Genomic DNA, 21368 nt, shown 5'->3' on the forward strand with positions numbered 1-21368 from the left:
ACAAAACTCTTGGATGTATTCAACCACTGGATTCTTTCTCTGAGAAGGGTTTTCATTTTGGTTCTGGCCTTTTGCTCGGTGAGTGGGTCATCAAAGCATTTTCTCAGGGTGGCCATAAACCTATTATAGTCTCTTAACAGGGGGGAGTCATTGTTATGCAGAGCAACCATCCATGCCACCATCTTCTTCTTCAACGCCATGGTAATAACTCTTACCTTGGCTTCTTTGTTGGGGAGATCCTCTCCAAACTGTTGCATGAAATTCCAGACCTGGACCAGGAAAAATCCTAGCTCCTTTGGGTCACCTCCAAATTTCACACCAAGTGGAGGAACTTTTGCCATCTGGTGTCTGCGGGGGGGCTCCTCCTCTTGGAAGGGCTCTCGCAGCTGCTGCTGGGGCTTCCCCATCCTGATTAGGTCCACTGTCTGTCCCCAGGCCCCCCTTGGGCGAGACAGGTCTTCTGCAGGTCTCTCCTCTAGATCAGGGGAATCAGCTTCTCTTTCGGACCTGCTCTCGTGAAAACGTCATCTCTCCCAAGCCTCCTGGAAATGTTTCATAGTGTGGGACATCATGAGATCCTCTTCTTCGGCTGACATCTACTGTTTATTGTGCAGATATTTACACAGGATTTGGCATTTTCATCCAACTTACAAGTCCTTCCCAAGGACCTGGGATAGAAAGATGTGGATGTTTGATGGTGTTGAAGGTATTGTCACAGGATGTTTTACTGTTCCAAGTAAAACTGTCTTTTGCAATTGATTGATGGTGATTTTGTCAAAGCTGATCGTGTTCAAGTAGTGTTTTCAAGTAGTGTTCCAGTTGATTTGGGATATTACTGAGATGTGCCAATTATTGTTGGTACTATCTTTGGGTTTTTTTCCCCACAGTTGCTCTATTTCTATTTATCAGTTTTGTCTTTTATTGTCTTCTCCAATTGTTTCTATTCTATTTTACTGTCTACAGGTACTGCCAAAACCACTAGCCAGACTTTTTTTGTCTTTCTTATTGCCAATTAAGAAAATCTATGGAGTTATGTGGCAGGTGCTTATCTGGTTGAATTCTAAAGTTTCAGAGCAACCACTTTCTATCACTTTGTCTAATTTATGCTTCCACAAGTTCTTGCTTGCAGGCAGGTGTTTTTCTTGCAGATATTCCAATGCACCATTGTTGCTACCTTGTCATGCTGTCATAGCAGTTGGATTGTATTATCATGGTGCATATTTGTTATTGTTTATGAAAATAAGTTGTCCTGCCTTATCTCTCAAATGTACCAATGTTTTGTTTTTCTCCCCTCAGCTTGTGGCAATAAAGTTGACCCTGTGTATGAAACACTTCGCTTTGGAACTTCATTGGCCCTGAAAACCAAGAACGGCAACATTGGAAATAGCTCGGACTCTCCCAAAAGAAATTCTGTAATTATATCATTTCTTTCTCTCACCTTAAAAACTTTCCTAATGAGATTTGAGCTTTTTTTATGTCCCTGTCTCAATTTTATAATCAACATTTCTATTTTAATATATCGGAAGGGAAAGAAAAGCAGATGAAAGAGAAAATATAAATATTAGGGATAAAGATAGAAGAAATGGGAATGAAAAAATAATAATAAGTATTGAAAATTTTGAACTAAAGGATTTGTAGAAATATGGGGAAAATTGAACAAATAAAGAGTTAAAAGAAACTCTTTTAAAAAAAGTTTAGTATACAAGACTGTTGTCCCCAATTCGGGTCTGAGCCTGGTGCTGAAGCCAATGATGGACACCAGACACGAGGTGCAGGTTTTCTAATTGCTTTTTATTGGAGTACTCCAAAGAAAAGGGTTCCTGGTCAAAAGGCCAAAAACCAAGAACAAAGGATTAAGAAAGCTTTATATGTTTTTACTAAAGGAGAAGGCGGGACAAGGTGAAATAATAAGAAATATCCTGTAATCAACATTTTAGCAATAATTCTACAATTTATTCTATTGGTCTATAGCTGTCCCATTCCTAAGCCCTGGCTCCAGGAGTTATCTAATAGACATTTCATTTGCTGCAGACCATCTCCATTGCTAACTTTTGGCTGAGGTCTGCAAGTTGTCTAATCCTTGTTATTTTTATCAGCTTTCTAACTACCCATAATTGCTACAGGCTTCACACATGCATATTTCCTCTTGATAAGCATTCTTTGTTCTTGCCAGAAACACACACACACACACCAATTACAGTCTTCCTGATTTACTTTCAGGTGTGTGCCATGACTTTGCTTTAGCAGCCAGCCCATCATTCCCTCCCTTTGAATCTGAAAATGATTTAATTTTCCAAGATTCACCAAACATCAATATCTGTGTACTGGGGGACCCCTTAGTTTGCTTATAGGTGGAAAGGCAAAACAGACTGCATTATAATGCACAACAGGTGATTATGAGAACAATGACTATGCCTGCCAGGGTCATTATTAGGTACTTAACCAGTGAAATCAGGCAACCATCCTGACAGCCAATGCCACTAGTCTTTCCATTTGTCCATTGGGGAGGGGGTATTGTAGCTATCTTTGTGATGTATGTAGTTCAGCTGTGGAATTCCTCTGATTTGCCCAGAATATGCATACAGCATATTATGCATATTCTTGCTAGGTTTTTCTCAATGAATGGCCTCAGTTCTTCCAGCTCCCTTGGAGACATGCTATACATCTTGGGTTTAGGGAGTTTGGCTCTGGGTAAGATTTCTATCGCACAGTCAGTGGAGCAGTGGGGTGGAAGCTCATCAGATGCTTTTTCACTAAAAGCTTCAGCCAAGTCCTTATATCCTTTGGGTATGCCCTGGGTTGGCATAGTGTAAGCAGGCATTGCTGTTTTTAGCTGCTCTGCCCCCTCAGTTTCTTTGTCTGGATTCTCAGCAAAAGTTACATGTATCTGCACTCTTATGGTGCCTTGCTTCCAATTTATTTTGGGGTTACATTTTTCCAGCCATGCAAGACCCAGAACTAGTGGCCATTCCATGCCAGGTGCCACTATAAATGTAAGCATTTCCTTGTGGCTTCTGGTTCCGTCCCAGGCGCCTGATGGACCCTACGGGATTTCAGGCGGCACTTGGGGAGATACCTGAATCTCTGGTCCGCAGTTCGGTGGAGTCCTTAGTCACTGCTTGGAATATAGCAGCGGCAGAGGCTCTAAACTGGATTGAGCCTTTACGGCCTCTCCGCGGCAGTGGATCCAGGAGGGCTCCTTGGTTCACCGAGGAACTCCGGGAGATGAAGCGCCAAAAAAGACACCTAGAGCGACGATGGAGGGCCAGTAACTCTGAATTCGACCGAACACAATTAAGAGCCTTTGTTAGGACTTATCTAGTGGCGATACGAGTGGCAAAATGTGCGCATTTTTCCGCTCTTATCGTTTCCGCAGAATCGCACCCAGCCACTCTGTTTAGGATAGCCTGCTCCCTCTTGAAAGGGAGGGATGCGGACGAATCTCTACAAGGTAGAGCTGAGGAATTTTCCCAGTTTCTGTCGGATAAAATCGTTCGGATTCGGACGGACCTGGACTCCACTTGGACGGTACCAGCCGAGGTGCCGGGGGAAGGTCCTGATCAGATTTTATGGAGCAAGTTTCAACTTGTCTCTCCTGAAAAAGTGGACAAAGCCATGGGAGCGGTGAGTGCCCCCACCTGTTTACTGGATCTGTGTCCCTCCTGGCTGGTCTCGGCCAGCAGGGAGATGACACGTGGTTGGCTCCAGGGGATTATTAACACCTCTCTTCAGGAGGGATCTTTCCCGCACCCCTTAAAGGATGCGGTGGTGAGACCCCGCCTCAAGAAACCTTCCCTGGATCCAGCCATTTTGAACAACTATCCAGTCTCCAACCTCCCATTCATGGGGAAGGTTGTTGAGAAGGTGGTGGCCTTTCAACTCCGACGGACCTTGAATGAAACGGATTATCTGGATCTCTTTCACTCGGGTTTCAGGCCTGGTTACAGCACCGAAACTGCTTTGGCTGCGCTGACCGATGATCTCTGGCGGGCCAGGGATAGAGGTCATTCCTCTATACTAGTGCTTTTTGATCTCTCAGCGGCCTTCGATACCATCGACCATGGTATCCTTCTGTGACGGTTACAGGAGGTGGGAGTGGGAGGCACCGTCCTATGGTGGTTCTCCTCCTACCTCTCGGACAGGTCACAGTTGGTGTTGGTGCCACAGGGTTCAGTCCTGTCCCCCCTCCTGTTCAATATCTACATGAAGCCACTGGGTGAGATCATACACCGGCACGGGATTAAATATCATCAATACGCAGATGATACACAACTGTATCTGTCCGCCCCGTGCCAACTCAGTGAAGCAGTTGAAGTGATGTGCCAGTGCCTGGAGGCTGTCATGGTCTGGATGGGAGTGAACAAGCTTGCACTCAATCCAGATAAGACCGAGTGGCTATTAGTGTTGCCTCCCAAGGACGGTCCTGATATTCCACCTCTTAGCCTTGGGGGGTGAAATTATTCACCCCTCGGAGAGAGCTCGCAATCTGGGTGTCCTCCTGGACCCACAGCTGATGTTAGAACACCATTTGTCGGCTGTGACCAGGGGGGCCTTTGCCCAGGTTCGCCTGGTGCACCAGTTGCGGCCCTATCTGGACCGGGAGGCACTTTGAATGGTCACTCATGCCCTCATCACCTCAAGACTGGATTACTGTAACGCGCTGTACATGGGGCTGCCCCTGAAGAATGTCTGAAGACTACAGCTGGTCCGCGCAAGTAATAGTGGGTGTACACCATGTTACACCTATCCTCTGTGGGCTGCACTGGCTTCCCATTGGTCTCCGGACTCGCTTCAAGGTACTAGTTGTTACTTTTAAAGCCCTACATGGTATTGGATCTGGCTACCTGAGAGACCACCTCTTGCCATTCACCTCCCAACGACCAATAAGATCGCACAGGTTGGGCCTCCTCCGGGTGCCGTCAACCGGACAATGCCAGTTGGGGGATCCCCGAGGGAGGGCCTTCTCTGTAGCTGCATCAGCCTTGTGGAAGGAGCTTCCTGCTGAGATCCGGACCCTCACCACCCTCCCGGCCTTCCGTAAAGTGACTAAGACCTGGCTGTTCCGGCAGGCCTGGGGCTGTTGAGTATTCCAGCCCCATTTGATGAAATGGATGCTGTGTTGATTTTAATTTTGTAATTTTAAATGTATTAAATGTTTTTATTTGTTGTTTTATTTGCTGTGAGCCGCCCAGAGTCCCTAGGGAGTGGGCAGCATACAAATACCATTAAAGTTTGAAAGTTTGATGCCTATCGGTAGAGGCTTAGTGGCAAATAAAGCTGGCTCCACCGCCCTGGTATTGACCCATCCAGTTGGCAAAAAGCTATGGGACTTTTCAGTTTCCTTATATTAATCCTCAACTTCCTTACCAGGGTTGGGGTGATCAAACAGCGGGTGCACCCCGAGTCCACTAAAGCTGAGATTTTCATCCCCCTCTCCCAGTTGGGGATAAACAGTCTTAGGGGAAGGGTAAGCAGTTTAATTGATTTTCTTACCAGTGGTTCATCCTCTGGATCGCTTCCAGGTGAGTATGGTTCCTCCTCCTGCGAAGCCGGGGTTTCTTCCTCAAAGAAGGGAGGGGATGGAGATTATACAGTCTCCCTACTCTTCAGGGCTGTCTCCTTTCCGTCCTGGCCAGGTTTCGTAGGCTTTCCCCCCCAGTGGGTGGTCTGGCTTCTTAGCCAGTGCCTGAGAATGGCATTCTGCAGCTTGGTGCCCCTCTTTTCCACACTTGAAACAGGATTTTGGCGAAGGTGTCGTTTACGGTTTAAAGTTCTTGTTTCCATTGGGGTGGGGATTTCCTCCGCATTCATCCTGCTCGGTATTGATTTCTGGCCATGTCAATCTCTGCCTCTTCAGCAATGAGATACCACTCATGTAGGTGGTTTGGGGCACCTCGGACCACACAGGGATTGTAGAGGTCATCACTCAGTCCATCCTTGAACCAGCTTACCAGGATATCATCTGGCTAGTTCACATGACTAGCCAGGTCTCAGAATTCTTCTATATACTCTGCCACTGGCCGGCGTCCCTGCTTCACAACTTTAATGTGGTTGCATGCTTTGTGGTCTGCAAGGGGGTCGTCAAACCATCGTTGCAGGGCCATCATGAAATGGTCAAAGTCCCGCAGTTCTGGTGCATTGGCATCATGTAAAATCACCATCCATCTGGTGGTGACTCCTTCCAGGACTAGGGTAACCACTCACACTTGGGCTCCTTGGGTTTGAAAATCACACCCACATTCTTGCATGTAGGTCAGCATGTGTGCCACAAATAATCCCAATTTTTTGGGTTCCCATCAAATTTTACCCCCAGGGAAGGAATTTTCCTTTCTAACTTCAGGTTTGGGGGTTGGTTAGGAGTGGGCCCCAACCCATGCGCCAACTGAAGGGAGGGTTTTCTGGGTTCCTAGCTGTTGGTGCTGTGCCATCAGCTTGATCAGCAGGGACCATAGGGGAGTTAGTTCCCCTGGCGTCCTCCCCATTTGCCGCCCTTCTAATGCTTCTCAGTTGCCGGTCTGGCTCCCCAAATGTTGAGATTTTCCAATATTTCCATCACCAACTGGGTTACATGCCTCTTCAGAGGATCCTCTCTCAGTGAGGCTTCATTTAGCTGCTCCTGGTCAGAGTTATAGTTATAGTTTATTACTCTTGTATGCCGCCCACTCCCAGAGGACTGTGGGTGGCTTACAATAAAAAGGGGAAAGGGAATAAATAAGGCAAACAACAATTTAAAATACAACAACATTCATAGTTACCGTGGGGCTGGATACTTCAACAGCCCCAGGCCTGCTGGAGCAGCCAGCACTTAGTGGCTTTACAGAAGGCCTGGAGGGTCTTAAGGGTCCAGATCTCCATGGGGAGCTCATTCCAGAGGGCTGGAGCTGCAACAGAGAAGGCTCTCCCCTGGGGGGTCACCAGCCGACATTGGCTGGCAGATGGGATCCGGAGAAGGCCTAGTCTGTGCAATCGAATCGGTCTTTGGGAGGTAATTGGCAGGAGACGGTCTCTCAGGTACCCAGGTCCCATGCCATGAAGGGCTTTATAAGTAATGACTACCACCTTGAAGCGTGTCCGGAGACCAATGGGCAGCCAGTGGAGCTCGCGGAGGATAGGTGTAACACGGGTGTACCTAGGTGCACCCACAATCGCTCACGCGGCTGCGTTCTGGACTAACTGAAGTCTTCGGACACTCTTCAAGGGCAGCCCCATGTAGAGCGTGTTACAGTAATACAGACATGAAGTCACGAGGGTGTGAGTGACTATCCGAAGGGCCTCCTGGTCCAGGTAGGGTCGCAATTGGTGCACCAGGCAAAGGTCCCCCTGGTCACAGCCGACAAATGATGTTCTAATGTCAGCTGTGGATCCAGGAGGACTCCCAAATTGTGAACCCTCTTTGAGGGGCATATGGCTTCACCACCACCCCCAGGCTAAGGGATGGAATAGCTGGACCATTTTTGGGAGGGAGCATCAATAGCCACTCGGTCTTGTCGGGATTGAGTGCAAGCTTGTTCATTCCCATCCAGACCCTAACAGCCTCCAAGCACTGGCACATCACTTCTACTGCTTCACTGAGTTGGCACGGGGTGGACAGATACAGTTGAGTATCGTCCACATATTGGTGGTATTTAATCCCGTGCCGTCGTATGATCTCACCCAGGGGCTTCATGTAGATGTTAAATAGGAGGGGAGACAGGACCGAGCCCTGCGGCACCCCATAATTGAGGGGCCTAGGGGTCAATCTCTGCCCTCCAACCAACACCGACTGTGACCTGTCCAAGAGGTAGGAGGAGAACCACTGTAGGACGGTGCCTCCCACTCCCACCTCCCGTAACTGTCGCAGAAGGATACCATGGTCGATGGTATCGAAGGCCGCCGAGAGGTCAAGTAGCACTAGGATAGAGGAGTGACCCCTATCCCTGGCTCGCCAGAGATCATCGATCAGTGCGACCAAAACAGTTTCCGTGCTGTAACCAGGCTTGAAACTGGACTGAAAGGAATCCAGATAGTCGGTTTCATCCAAGGACCATCGGAGTTGAAAAACCACCACTTTCTCAACAACCTTCCCCACGAAGGGCAGGTTGGAGATTGGACGATAGTTGCTCAAAATGGCTGGGTCCAGAGAAGGTTTCTTCAGGAGGGGTCTCACCACCGCATCCTTTAGGAGGAGCAGGAAGGTTCCCTCCTGGAGAGAGGTGTTAACTATCATCTGGATCCAGCCACATGTCATCTCCCTGCTGGTCGAAACCAGCCAGGAGGGGCAGGGGTCCAATATACAGGTGGAGGCACTCACCGCTCCCATGGCCTTGTCCACTTCCTCAGGAGAGACAAGTTGAAACTCGCTCCATAAACTCCACTCAAGACCTTCCCCTGGTACCTCGGCTGGTACCGTGCAATTGGAGTCCAGATCTATCCGAATCCGAGCGACTTTATCCATTAGAAACTGAACAAATTCCTCAGCTCTACCTTGTAAAGGGTCATCCGCATCCCTCCCTTTCAAGAGGGAGTGGGTTATTCTAAACAAGGTGGCTGGGCACGATTCAGCGGATGCAATAAGAGCGGCAAAATGCGCACATTTCGCCACCCATATTGCCACGAGATAGGCTCTGATATAGGCTCTCATTAGTGCTTGGTCTGACTTAGATTTACTGGCCCTCCAGTGGTGCTCTAGGCATCTCTTTTGGTGCTTCATCTCCCGGAGTTCCTTGGTAAACCAAGGAGCTCTCCTGGATCCGCTACCTCGGAGAGGTATTGTATTGTATTTGGTTTATTTGTATGCCGCCCTTCTCCAGGAGCGCAAAAGCGCAATCTGGTTTAGAGCCCCTGCCGCTGCTGTATTCCAGGCAGCGACTAAGAACTCCACCGGACTGTGGATGAGAGCGTCAGGTATTTCTCCAACCGCCGTCTGAAATCCCATAGGGTCCATCAGGCGTCTGGGGCGGAACCACCTAATCGGTTCCTCCTCCCTACAGTGGGGGATTGGTTTCCGAAAGTCAAGCCTCAGTAGGAAGTGATCAGACCATGACAAGGGCAAGATCTTAATACCCCTCAACTCTAGATCATGCCTCCACTGCTCTGAGAGGAATACGAATGTGTGACCCACTGAGTGAGTCGAACCCCGAATTACTTGGGTCAAGTCCATGGCTGTCATGGAAGCCATGAACTCCTGCGCCCCATCAGAGTGTTCACCGAGCGTAGGCAGGTTGAAATCCCCCAACACCATAAGCCTGGGGAACTCTACCTCCAGCTCGGCTACTGACTCCAGGAGCGAGGGAAGGGCTGTTGCAATGCTGTTGGGAGGTAGGTACGTTAACAACAATCCCACTTGACCCCCAAGGTCCAACTTCATCAACAGGGACTCACACCCGACAAACTCTGGAGCAGGGATCCTACGAGGAACTAAAGACCCTCGGACAATGACAGCCACTCCCCCACCCCTTTCTCTGGGGTCTCGGCTGATGAAGCACCTGAAACCCTTCTGGGCACATTTCAGTGAGGGGGACTCCTCCCTCCGGGCCCAGCCAGGTTTTAGTAATACATGCCAGGTCTGCCCCCTCATCTAATATCAGGTCCTGGACGAGGGGAGCTTTGTGAACCACAGACCTGGCATTTAGCAACAACAGCCTGAGACCAGGGTCCTGACCACTCTCACCATCTGGCCCTGGAGTGGAACTAACAGGGCCGGAAGGGGGGATAGCTGTGATGTAGCGAACCCTCCTTCCCCGGTAATGGCTAGCCCTGAAGTTCCCGTCATACCTGCCCCTCCCTGTAATGACCGTAATGCTCCGGCCCACCCACGCAACTGTAGGCCTCATTTCCCCCCTCACAGCCTCCATTCCTTCTGGCAGGCGATTTATATCAGTCATTCTAGAATGGGAGATAGGCCTGGGCCCTCCTACCACTTCTGCAATGGCACTCAGTGGAGGAGGCACCAGGTTATACTCCCAATCCTCACATACGTACACAATCACTCATCCATACAGTCTCCACATAAGTCAATTAAAAACACAGAAAATACAGCATTAATAAAATTTTAAAAAGTGTGTACAGACATCAAACGGGCACACCATCCACACCACATTCATAAAATTTGCGGAGCACTACCTAGTGCTGTTTAAGATAGCTGCTCTGCTCCTCTCCCTTCCTCTAAGTCCCAGAAAGACACCCAAGGCCAAAGGTCCAAAATTCCGTGTTGTGTAAGGTGATTGTAGATGTAGGGGGACAAGGCATAAACGCCAGATGTTAACGAGCAGTAACTTCACAGTCCCACACCCTCCAGATCAAGATGTAGGTCAAAACAATCACCAATAACGGTCCATAGGGGATATGAAGATAATGTGCAGGGAAATGTCTTGTCTTCCCCCTCTTCTAAAGTTCTAAGAGGTCCAAAGTCTGGGGGTCCAAAGTCTGGCGGTGGCTGGAACAGATCGAGGGGGGAGAAGCGAGAGCGCCGGTTGTTAAGACGCCAAGTCCTCACCCCTGAATCTGCCATCCTCTATCGCTCCTTTCCACAGACTGAATGCACCATAAATGCGCAGACCATGAGGTCCTAAGCGTTATATCAGATGGACACTGGCCGAAGTAGATGTTCAGGGGCAGTGACGGGTGGCAAGCGGTCGAAGGAGGATGGATGTTACAAGGCCAAAGCAGATGGTCGCAGGCCAAGGCAGTGGAGAGCCAGTGCTGGGTAGGGAAACAGGCAAAGGCTCTGCAGCAGCGTGGGCAGGCAGAAGAAAAAAATGCCCAGACACGCAGAAGGGCGAAGGGGAGAGGCTGCGACGGTGAGGAAGGCAAGCAAAATGGAGGGGGGAGTCCAGGAGAGCTACGGCGGCGGCAACCACAGCCAGCCGCCCGATCCGCCCGGCCAAGCCCCGATAGATCCCCGCCTCTCTGGGGCGATGGAAGATAGTAATGTCTATTTATAGGGTCCCCAAGGCTCACCGCTCGGCTGAATAGAGTCTGAAAATGCCAAAGGTTAAAGTAAAATGCTGCTGTCAGCAGCGCGCCACCGCCATCTTCCTCTCCATGCAGCGTGAGTAAATCCAGGCCGCCGAGAGTTTCACCGCTCGAGATCTTCAAAATGCCCAGTCCTCTCGTGTTCCCTGGGCTCCAGTCCTCCCCGGGGGACTTTTTGGTAATATTATAGCAGGTTCTGAAGGCTCTCCGGGGTCTTTCTCGTCAGGCTTTCTGCAGAGTGAGAAAGCCTGGCAGCCATTCGGATCTCGCACATGCCAAGAGGGGGCTTCTAACTCCAATTTCCACCCTGGTTTTCAGCTACCTTGAGTACCTCGAGTAAGAGCGACTCTCCTGGTTCTCCCTTCCCAGCCATCTTTCATCCCGATTCCAATTGACCAACAGGGCTTTTTGGGGTCCTCCAGGCTTACCTTGTTCTCTCCACCAGGGTAGAAGGAGCAGGTCTCTGGTTGGGGGGATGTTTCCATCTCCCTCTAGCAATCAGTTCCCCCTTGTTCACTGTTATGCTCAGACATGGTTTGCAGGGTCCCCTCAGTAGAGTAAAATGTTATCTCTCCTAGTTGACCACTTTGCAGAGAGATGCTGCTTTATGTAATGGCTCCTCTCCTAACTTAAGAAAGTAAAGACTCTTGAAATGGATTATTTCAAAAGGAATCTTTAATCAAGCAGGATGGAAATCATTAGAGGCAAAGCAGCATCTGAAACCCTTTAGGCAATGCAAGTTGGATTAAACTGATAATGACTCCTCTCCTTTGTCTGAATGCAGATTCTGACCAACACACAAGTGTGAAGATGTTTCCTTAACTCTTCTGCCCTGAGAGTTGAATAAAACACAGGTTCCCATGGCTATCTCTAGTTAGACATTAAGGTAAGATATCTCACATGGCCATCATATACATCCCTCCAGAGATGCTGGGACCTTCAGGTTTCTGGTGACAGGAAACCAGTTGTAAAGTTGTAAAACTCAGTTGTTACAGGTACAGCTAGTGATTTAACTCCGAGGCACCCCTCCTCCCAATTAAATAGCAGTATCACTTTTAGAGATCTGACAGAATGCTCGTTGGCATTCTCCAGTCCATTCAAATATTTTCCCACCCCCCTTTAACATAAAGGGGCTTGATGATAAATCAAAAATTAAGAATCCAATTTCTATTAAAAAAAACAACCATCCCCAAGAATCCCAATTGTTTTCTATTAACAGAGGGCTTTAATAGATTGCTTCTTTAGGCTGACATCTCTGCTGTCCTGTACAGATGCCATACCCTATATTTTCACCTCCTGCTGTGCAATTTGGGCTTTTGTTGTTTCAGGCACATTATAGCCTTTCCTGAAGCCCCGACAAAAGATAACTCATTGGTAGTCCGAGGAGCAATACCTCTGTTAAAAACAGATCTAGTGGCTCCTGTATCTGTTAACATCTTATGTTTAGATCCCCCAGTTTGGACTTCCACAGAGGTGGGTTGGGAGAGCAACAGCTCCTTGCCCCTGGCCCCTTCACCTTTCTTTTTCTGCTTGTATGGCAGGCATCCACTCTTCCAAAATTCTTCTTTTCTGCATATAGCACTCTGGTAAGGTCCCAAGGGGACCTTTTCCCTTTCATGCCCATACTACTTTCAGATTCCCTAAACTCCCACTCCTCGCCACCTCTTCCACTTTGTCCCCGTTTCTCCCACCTTTTCCTGCCTAAGGGCATCTGCTAGGAAGATAGCATTTCGGCGAGTCTTCTGAATTTCTTTCTCATTTCTTCTTACTCTCCAGTAAACAATCTCAACCAAGTCTGAAATATCTTTCTCATATCTCCTTCTACTTTCTGTAACTTTCTTCTAATATCCTCTGCTGACTTCCCTATAAAAATCATGTTTATCATTTCTTGATTATCTGAGGCTTCATGATCTAAATCAGTGTATTACCTAAAGTCCTGGTATATCCTTTCAAGAAAAAGACTCATCTTTCTTTTGCCTTATTTCACATACTTTTACAAGAGTCTTAATTTAGGGAACTCTTGGATTGAACTTTTGGATTCCATATAACATTGAAAATTCTATAGCCTCATATTTTCCCCAACATCATCCAGATCCCATTCTGGCTCCATGAGGGGGGCATTCCCAGCGGCTGTCATTCTCATGCTTCTCCTTTTTAAAAAACTGCCGCTCCACTACCCTCCCCCTCAGTCTCTTTTTCTCTGGTGTTAAAAGGACATCCATCAATATCTGAATGTCTGCCCAAATGGGGCTATGCGATAAGAACAGTGCATTTTCTCTGGGTCTTCCCTATAACTGGGATTTTGTTGCTTCCAGTTATAAAGATCAGAAGTAGAAAATGGTATGTAAACTAGCACTCGAGAGAATCTATTTTCTCCTCCTACCACTATATTTTCTCAGAGTGAGCCTGCATCTCTGGTTTTAGTTTTGAATGTGACTAGATGTCACAAGAGTCACTCGCTGTTTGATTACGTTGTTCCTCAGCCTCCCACATTCTCTGGGATCTCCTTGTCTGGGGTGTTCCATCCCATTAGTAAGTAGGGGGTGGCAGACCAGTCTCAGAGCCCTCCTGTTTAACTGGAGGACCACTGGGTTTCTTTGTAAGAAAGGGAATCAAAATAATTAACTCCTTTCACAGTCTGGGGATAGGGAGTCAACACACACAAACATTTACACATCAGTGTACTTACAGTTTTATCCTCCATTCAAACTGCTTGCATAAAAATCCACATACAAATTTCCTTTCATACTTTCTCCAGGCAAACCAATCATTATTATCATTATTTTAGGAAGCTTTCACAAGCCAATGAGCTCCATTTTCCCCCAAATCCTTTTTTTAAGTAAAATAATAAATAATAATGTCTTACTCCTCTCCCAAGTCTTGGAAATGACGCAACATAGAAACACATATATACTACCTCCACACTCCTCTAACAGAAATGGACTATTAACAAGTTTCACAAATAAACAGAAGTATTCTATCTTTGTCTGACTCTTTTGTTTCTGCAATATTGTTTTTAGTTGCTCTATAAGTCCCATATTATGAGGTCCCTTTAATGACCAAAAACCACCTGGATTGTCCAAGGGAAGTTGATGCCAGACAGACATACAATAATGAGAAAAAGGCTGCCTTTGATCCCTTATATCTAATCCTCCTAATATCTCAGGTTAAGGCAAAATACAACCCACTGGCAAATTTTGGGGGAGCTTCCCTTTTGGCAACTTTGTCGCTCCTGGATTGGATGCCTTTTTGCTACCAGTTTTCCATTTCAAAACCAGATCTCAGGTGGATTCCTTATCAATTTGATTCCATACGTGCCGTTCCCTGTGGGTCATTTGTATTAGATGTCAGACCCAGAGTTGGTTGCATTGCGGGATCTTTTGGACAAAAACCTAGCTCGGGGTTTTATCAGACCCTCATCTTCGCCATTGTCTGCCCTTGTCTTGTTTGTCAAAAAGAAGACCGGAGATTTGAGACTATGTTGTGACTATTGTAGACTCAATGCTATCACGGTGGGCAATCAATATCCTCTGCCCCTTATTCCTGAATTGTTGGAGCGGCTCAGAGAGGCTAAGGTGTTCACCAAATTGGATCTGCATGGAGCCTACAATCTTGTTTGGATCCGAACCGGGGATGAATGGAAGATGACATTCGGCACCAGGTACCAGCATTTTGAGTACACGGTCATGCCTTTTGGGCTGACCAATGCCCCTGCTGTCTTCCAACATTTTATGAACAACAGCTTCCGGGACATTTTGGACCAGTTTGTTGTCATTTATCTCTATGGCATCCTGATTTACTTGTCCTCTTGGGAGAGCCATCGGCAGCACCTATGCCTGGTCCTACAACAGCTCCATGAGAATCGCTTATATGTGAAACTGGAGAAGTGCCAGTTTTGGCAGTCCACGATCAAGTTCCTGGGGCATCGTATCTCTCCCTAAGGCATTGCAATGGAGCAGGACAAGGTGGAGTCTTTGCAAAGTTGGCAACCTCCTCAGAGAGTTTAAGTTTGTTTATGTTTATTCAATTTGTATGCCGCCCTATTCCCGAGGGACTCAGGGTGGCTAACAAACAGAGGGGAAGGGGAGTACACACAGAAAAACAAAAAGACAAGCAAATTAAAACACAACAACAGTCGCAATAATTCAAGTGGGGCTGGGAACTCATCAGCCCCAGGCCTGCCGAAACAGCCAGGTCTTAGTGGCTTTGCGGAAAGCCGGAAGGGTGGTGAGGGTCCGGATCTCCACAGGGAGATCATTCCAGAGGGCCGGAGCAGAGTGATGGATGTCCAGTGACTCCTCGGGTTTGCCAACTACTATCGGAGCTTTATCCCTGGCTTTGCTTCCCTGACTGCACCCCTCACTTGGCTCCTGCAGAAAAAAGTTCTGTTTCACTGGGTGGGGGGCTGAGCACCATGCATTCCAGGCCTTGAAGCAGGCCTTCATGAAAGAGCCTATTTTGAAATATCCTGACCCCCACCATCCATTTGTAGTGGAGGCAGATGCATCCAATATTGCTGTGGGAACAGTGTTACTTCAGGCTCACGCATCTGGCAGTACCCTTTTCCCTTGTGCTTATTACTTGAGGAAACTCAATTCTTTCAAGCGCAATTATACCATTTGGGAGAAGTAGTTACTAGCCATTAATCTTATGTCACATCTTGTGTATGGTGTTGGCAGGCTAAGTCAGCGTTGGGAGCCCCCCCCCCCCCATGGCTGCTCCAGCCATTGCTGACACAGACTTGCCTCCGTCTCCTGGATTTACCACAGTGTTTGTGGAGGTAGACATGCTGATGAAGATGGCGCATTTTATCCCATGTTGGAGATTACCAACAGCCCGCGCCACTGCCCACATGTTTATCCAACATGTTTTCAGGCTGCACGGCCTACCTGACAGGGTCGGGTTGGACAGAGGAACACAATTCACAGCCCAGTTTTGGAAAGTGCAGATTATGGGCTTGGATGTCAAGGTCTGCTTGTCCTCAGCACACCATCCCAAAACCGATGGAGGGACGGAGAAAGTGATGGGGATCTTGGAGAAGTACCTGTGCTGTTTTGTGAATGAGCAGCAAAATGATTGGGTGGACTACCTGGCAATAGGGGAGTTTGCGTTCAATAACTCACAACACACATCCACACAGACGACGCCCTTCTTGGCCAATGTGGGGTATCATCCTCTGTTCTTTCCCTTCACACCCATCAACTCACCGGTCCCCGCAGCTAAGGACTTCCTGTTGGAACTACAGGTGATCCATCAAGTGGTGCAGCGATATCTGGATAAAGCCAAGGAGGACTTTAAGAAAGTCACGGACAGGTCTCGGTGCGCAACACCGGCGTTGACCATGGGTGATCAATTGTGGCTGTCCATTAGATATCTTCTGTCAAACCGGCCAGTCAAGAAGTTAGACCACCGTTACCTTAGCCCATTTCCTGTTGAAGCAGTCATCAATCCGGTTGCCTATCACCTGATTTTACCACGTTTGATGCGAATCCATCCAGACTTTCATCGATCTCTTCTTGTTCCTGAACAGCCAGCTTGTCCTCTTCGCCAACCCGATCATCCCCAGCCAGAACCCCGTGCCGATGAGGAGCCTGCCTAGTATGAAGTTGCCAGGATCTGGGATTCCCAATGGCTGAAAGAGCGGTTCCAATACCTGGTGGAATGGAAAGGCCGTGGGCCAGAAGATGTTACCTGGGAGGATGTGACCTCCGTGCACGTACCTGCTTTGGTGCAGGATTTCCATAAACAATTCCCAGCTAAGCCACACCCTGAGTGTCAGACCCAGGGTAAGGGCTCTGCGGTGAGGGATAGTGTTGTGGCCCAGCAGCGGCCCGCTGAGCTGTTGGTGGACTCTGACAGCGATGACCATTATGGGACTGCTCTGGAGGATGAAGAAGACTCTGGAGGGTGTTTGGGTCAGAGCAGGGACTAGAGAGGCCTGTTGGCCACTTGATGGCATCTGAATTTGGGAGCAGTGAGGAGGAACAGAGGGAAGTTGTCCCTGATGTGAGTATGCATAGAGCTTAGAAGAGAAGGGAGTAGCTGTGGAGAAGACATCATAGAAGGAAATAGGGACAGCTGGCTAGTAAAAGAGTTTATAGGTGGAGTGATGGGAGGTGAATCTTTGCAGGAAACAACAGTCCATTTTACTAGCCATTGCGAAAGCATTCCGTAAATCTAATCTTGGTTTCTTGAAGATAGCATTCTAGGCTTCTAGCCAAGGGGTGGCTTTATCTCCGTAATTAGTCATGGTAGACAGCCAAGCCTGTCCTTGCATATTCATTAGAATCATAGGACAGAACAGTGGCTCATAGTATTCAGTCAACCCACTCTTTTCATCAGTGGTACATGTGGATCTCTGCATTACCCTTTGCTTTTCAGAGTACTCAATCACAGAAACACACAGTCCTGGTCACCGACCGGGAGTTTTATTTCAGAGCAATTAGACACCTTTCAGCCACTAAGTCTTATCCATCCAGGGGTCCTCCTCTGGTAGTCTTTGGTGCCCTCCAATTGAATCGAGGCGTGGAATCCCGGAATGATCCCCCAGATTTTTGTCTCCAATTCGGATCTGAGCCTGGTGCCGAAGCCAATGATGGATGCCAGACATGAGGTGCAGGTTTTCTAATTGCTTTTTATTGGAGTACTCCAAGGAAAAGGGTTCCTGGTCAAAAGGCCAAGAACTAAGAACAAAGGATTAAGAAAGCTTTATATGTTTTCACTAAAGGAGAAGGCGGGAAAAGGTGAAATAATAAGAAATATCCTCTAATAAACATTTTAGCAATAATTCTACAATTTGTTCTATTGGTCTATAGCTGTCCCATTCCTAAGCCTTGGCTAATAAATGCTCCAGGAGTTATCTAATAGACATTTCATTTGCTGCAGACCATTGCTAACTTTGGCTGAGGTCTGCAAGTTGTCTAATCCTTGTTATTTTTATCAACTTCGCTTCAAGGTGCTAGTTGTCACCTACAAAGCCCTTCATGGTATTGGATCTGGGTACTTGAGAGACCGCCTACTGCCAATTACCTCCACTAGACCAATAAGATCCCACAGACTAGGCCTCCTCCGAATTCCATCAGCCGCCCAATGTCGACTGGCGACTACCCGGAGGAGGGCCTTCTCTGTGGCTGCTCCGACCCTGTGGAACGAACTCCCCGTGGAGATTCGTACCCTCACCACCCTCCAGGCCTTCCGCATAGCCCTTAAGACCTGGCTGTTCCGACAGGCCTGGGGCTAAAGACTTGCAGCCCCACTCCGAATGGTATGATTGTTGTGTTTTTTAACTGTGTATGTCTTTATATTTTGTAATTTTGTTGTTTTTCCCCTCCCTTGAATTGTGAGCCGCCTGAGTCCCTTTCAGGGAAAAGGGCAGCATACAAATAAAGTAAATTCAAACTTTCTAACTACCCATAATTGCTATATGCTTTACACATGCATATTTCCTGTTGATATGCATTCTTTGTTCTTGCCACACACACACACACACCAAGTACAGTCTTCCCGATTTACTTTCAAGTGTGTGCCATGACCTTGATTTAGCAGCCAGCCCATCAAGACAACAAGTAAAACAAAAACAGACAACTTGTTTAAAATTAAAGTTTAAAATCCTGAGCTATTTGGGATTGACAGAGTGAGAAAAACATTCCAAAAAAGCCCAAACTATAGACTTTTCTGAAGCAAATTCCTTCTTATCCTGAGCCAATTCTGTCTGACATGACAGACTAAGTAAACAAAAATAGTTTCAATTCTTGTAAGAGAGATAAAAACAAAATAGAACTGTTGAGAAATCCCGATTTATTCTTTGAGTTAGAATACCAATCGCACTAGAAAAACAAGCTCAGAATTGTTTTTGATAATTATGGAGCAACCAAAAATTCTATAAATGCCTACTTCTGCAAATATACAAAATACCATACATATAGAATTGCAAATATTTTAAAAGCATAGAGAGAGAGAGATACTTACATTATGGTGCTGTCAGCATGCTATTATCATGCAAAGAGGTTGTTTTTCCAATGATCTTTGAAAAAGTCATACTATCTTTAGGGCATCTTCTCTTCTGTTCTCTCTTCTGTTCTCTATTAATACCCGTTAACACTAGTGAAAAAATTGGACACTTTGTTTACAATTACAATTTCAGGAGAAAAGCAATAATAAGATTACAATATTTCTGATTGCCATAATTAGAATATCTATTGTGCAATAATAGCTTCAATTTACATTTCTGTAATGTAATCCTGCATACTATATTGGGCTTCTTTAGGATTCTCAACAATTCTTTGCATAAGGGAATATTTACAGTATGATCAGTTCAGAGGAAAACTGGAGTAATTCTTTGGGCTCTGCTTTCCAATTATATCATACTTTCAATTTCTTTTAGCCAAATCAAAGTATTGTTGCCAAACACTAATAAAAATAATTCCATGTAAAATTATGCAACCTAACATCCTATAGATGCCATAAACTCTCATCCGCTTTGTTCTCATCTAACTAGAATATAGCTTCTGAAATTTACAGCATGCTTTTTGCACCTAATCTGATAACATAAGGCAAAAAAAGAGGAGGAAGAGGAGGAGGAGTTATATAGTACATGATTTGCATGAAGAAACCTTCCATTTCCTGCATCCCTAATTATATAAGATTTCTTTTTTATGCATTTTATGTATTGGAGAGCAGTTGCCAGTTAATCCTGCCAATATTGACTAAAAATATAGTACTATACTGTTCCTAAGCAAGAGTTGACTAGAACACTGTTTTTTTGTTTGTCAAAAATGTACAAGTATAGATATGACATAAATATGAACAAAGGAAATAAATAGAGATAAATGGGGGCAGTAAGAAAGGGACAAGAGGCACACTGGTGCACTTATGCACGCCCCTTTTATGGACCTCTTAAGAATGGGATGAAGTTGAGGGAAGAGAACTGATGTCGTGATGGCATGATGTGCAATCTTGGTGTTTCGAAATTACAGTCAAATTCCTGCCACTGGATGGTCCATTTGGACCTAAACCATCCTGCAGAGATGGTGATTGAGAAGGGCACATCGCAAAGTTCCTGAAAGATTCAGGAATAGCCTTTTTTTTTCGGCGACAGAAACACAGCTAATGAAGCTGCTGAAGTTGAGACAGCTCCGGAATGGGAAGGAAGTGGAAAGAGAAAGCGTGTCGAATTGGTGAGGAAATTTTATTAATAGAAAAAGAGACTACCCAAGAAAAAAAATTAAGTTGTTAAGATTGAAGACAAAAGACTGTAGACAGCGAGATTGAGCTGCATTGAACTTAGTGTGTTATCCAGTTTCTAATTTCTTTTTTTTTCATGGATGGAACTTTTGCAAAGGCTCCCTATTTTTTAAACTGAATGAATTAATTATTTCTTCTTCTTTTTCACTTTTGCTTATACCTATGGATTAAAAATATCCTTCTTTTTTAATGCTTGATTTGATTGATTGGATTGTTTTTGATCTCCATTTAAGGGTTTTTCTTTCTTTCTTAAGCTTGGAATATAAATAAGAAAATAAGAAGGCTTAAAGAGGGTTGTAACAATAGGAGGAAAAGCAATTACACTGCCACTTAGAGGCTGGAGGCTGGATACATTGTTTTTTCTTCTTTCTCTTTGATAACTTGAGATTCAAGGTTCTTTCAGCTTGTTTACTGACAGTGATAGTAGGAAGTGCACAAGTTGTTTATACAGGTGCCTTTTGGAAGTTCTATCACTAGCTATTGGAGAGAAGACAACATTTTGACTTGAAAGATAATAAATGAACCTGTTTGAAGTTTATTAAAATAGCTTTGAACCCTATAGTTGCAGTATCTGCAAAATTGAAAGAATGGCCCAACAGGAAAAAGAAACTGTAACATTACATATGATTTTGTTTGAAATTCAAAATTATTAGTTGTGACAGAGAGAATTGAAAAGAGTTTGGAGAATATGGAATACAAACCAGAAAAATCAGATGGAGAAACTGAGGATATTTACCAAATGAAGAAAGTGGAGGACAGAGTTCAAAAGATGGAAGAAAAAAATGAGCAAAGAGCTAAGAAAACTGTGGATACTGACAACAAAGTGTGTGTGGTTGGTAAAGGCAAGAGCGGAATATGGAAAGGGGCGATAGATGGATTGGAACTCTACCCCAGACTTCAAAGCACAGAAGAAGAAAATAGAGAAAAACTGATGGAGATAAGGAGAGAAATCTTGATAAAAGCACTAGTGATAACCAAAGATAAGCTAATGGAAAGAGCAAATATTGGGTTTCAAGCTTTTGTGAGATACAAAAGGAACAGCATGTTGCCAAGGGAGGTTTATATAAGATTTATTAAGAAAGTAACTAGAACATTAATGCTGCAAATGGCAAGAGATATAAGACAGTACTATTGCTGGAGGCATACAGCTTGATGCAATGAAAATGTATAAT

At 46.0% G+C, this 21368-nt stretch overlaps 1 protein-coding gene across 1 annotated transcript in view; it reads left to right on the forward strand.

Moving 5' to 3' along the window:
- Window positions 1-21368, forward strand: part of STAC (SH3 and cysteine rich domain) — a 202612-nt gene that overhangs the window by 94591 nt on the left and 86653 nt on the right. Inside the window, exon 6 of the mRNA XM_032235867.1 lies at window positions 1297-1412. Within this exon, the coding sequence (XP_032091758.1) occupies window positions 1297-1412 (116 nt within the window). The remainder of the gene's footprint in view (window positions 1-1296; window positions 1413-21368) is intronic.

This window comes from Thamnophis elegans, chromosome Z (assembly GCF_009769535.1).
Source record: "Thamnophis elegans isolate rThaEle1 chromosome Z, rThaEle1.pri, whole genome shotgun sequence".
NCBI classification, from domain to species: domain Eukaryota; kingdom Metazoa; phylum Chordata; class Lepidosauria; order Squamata; family Colubridae; genus Thamnophis; species Thamnophis elegans.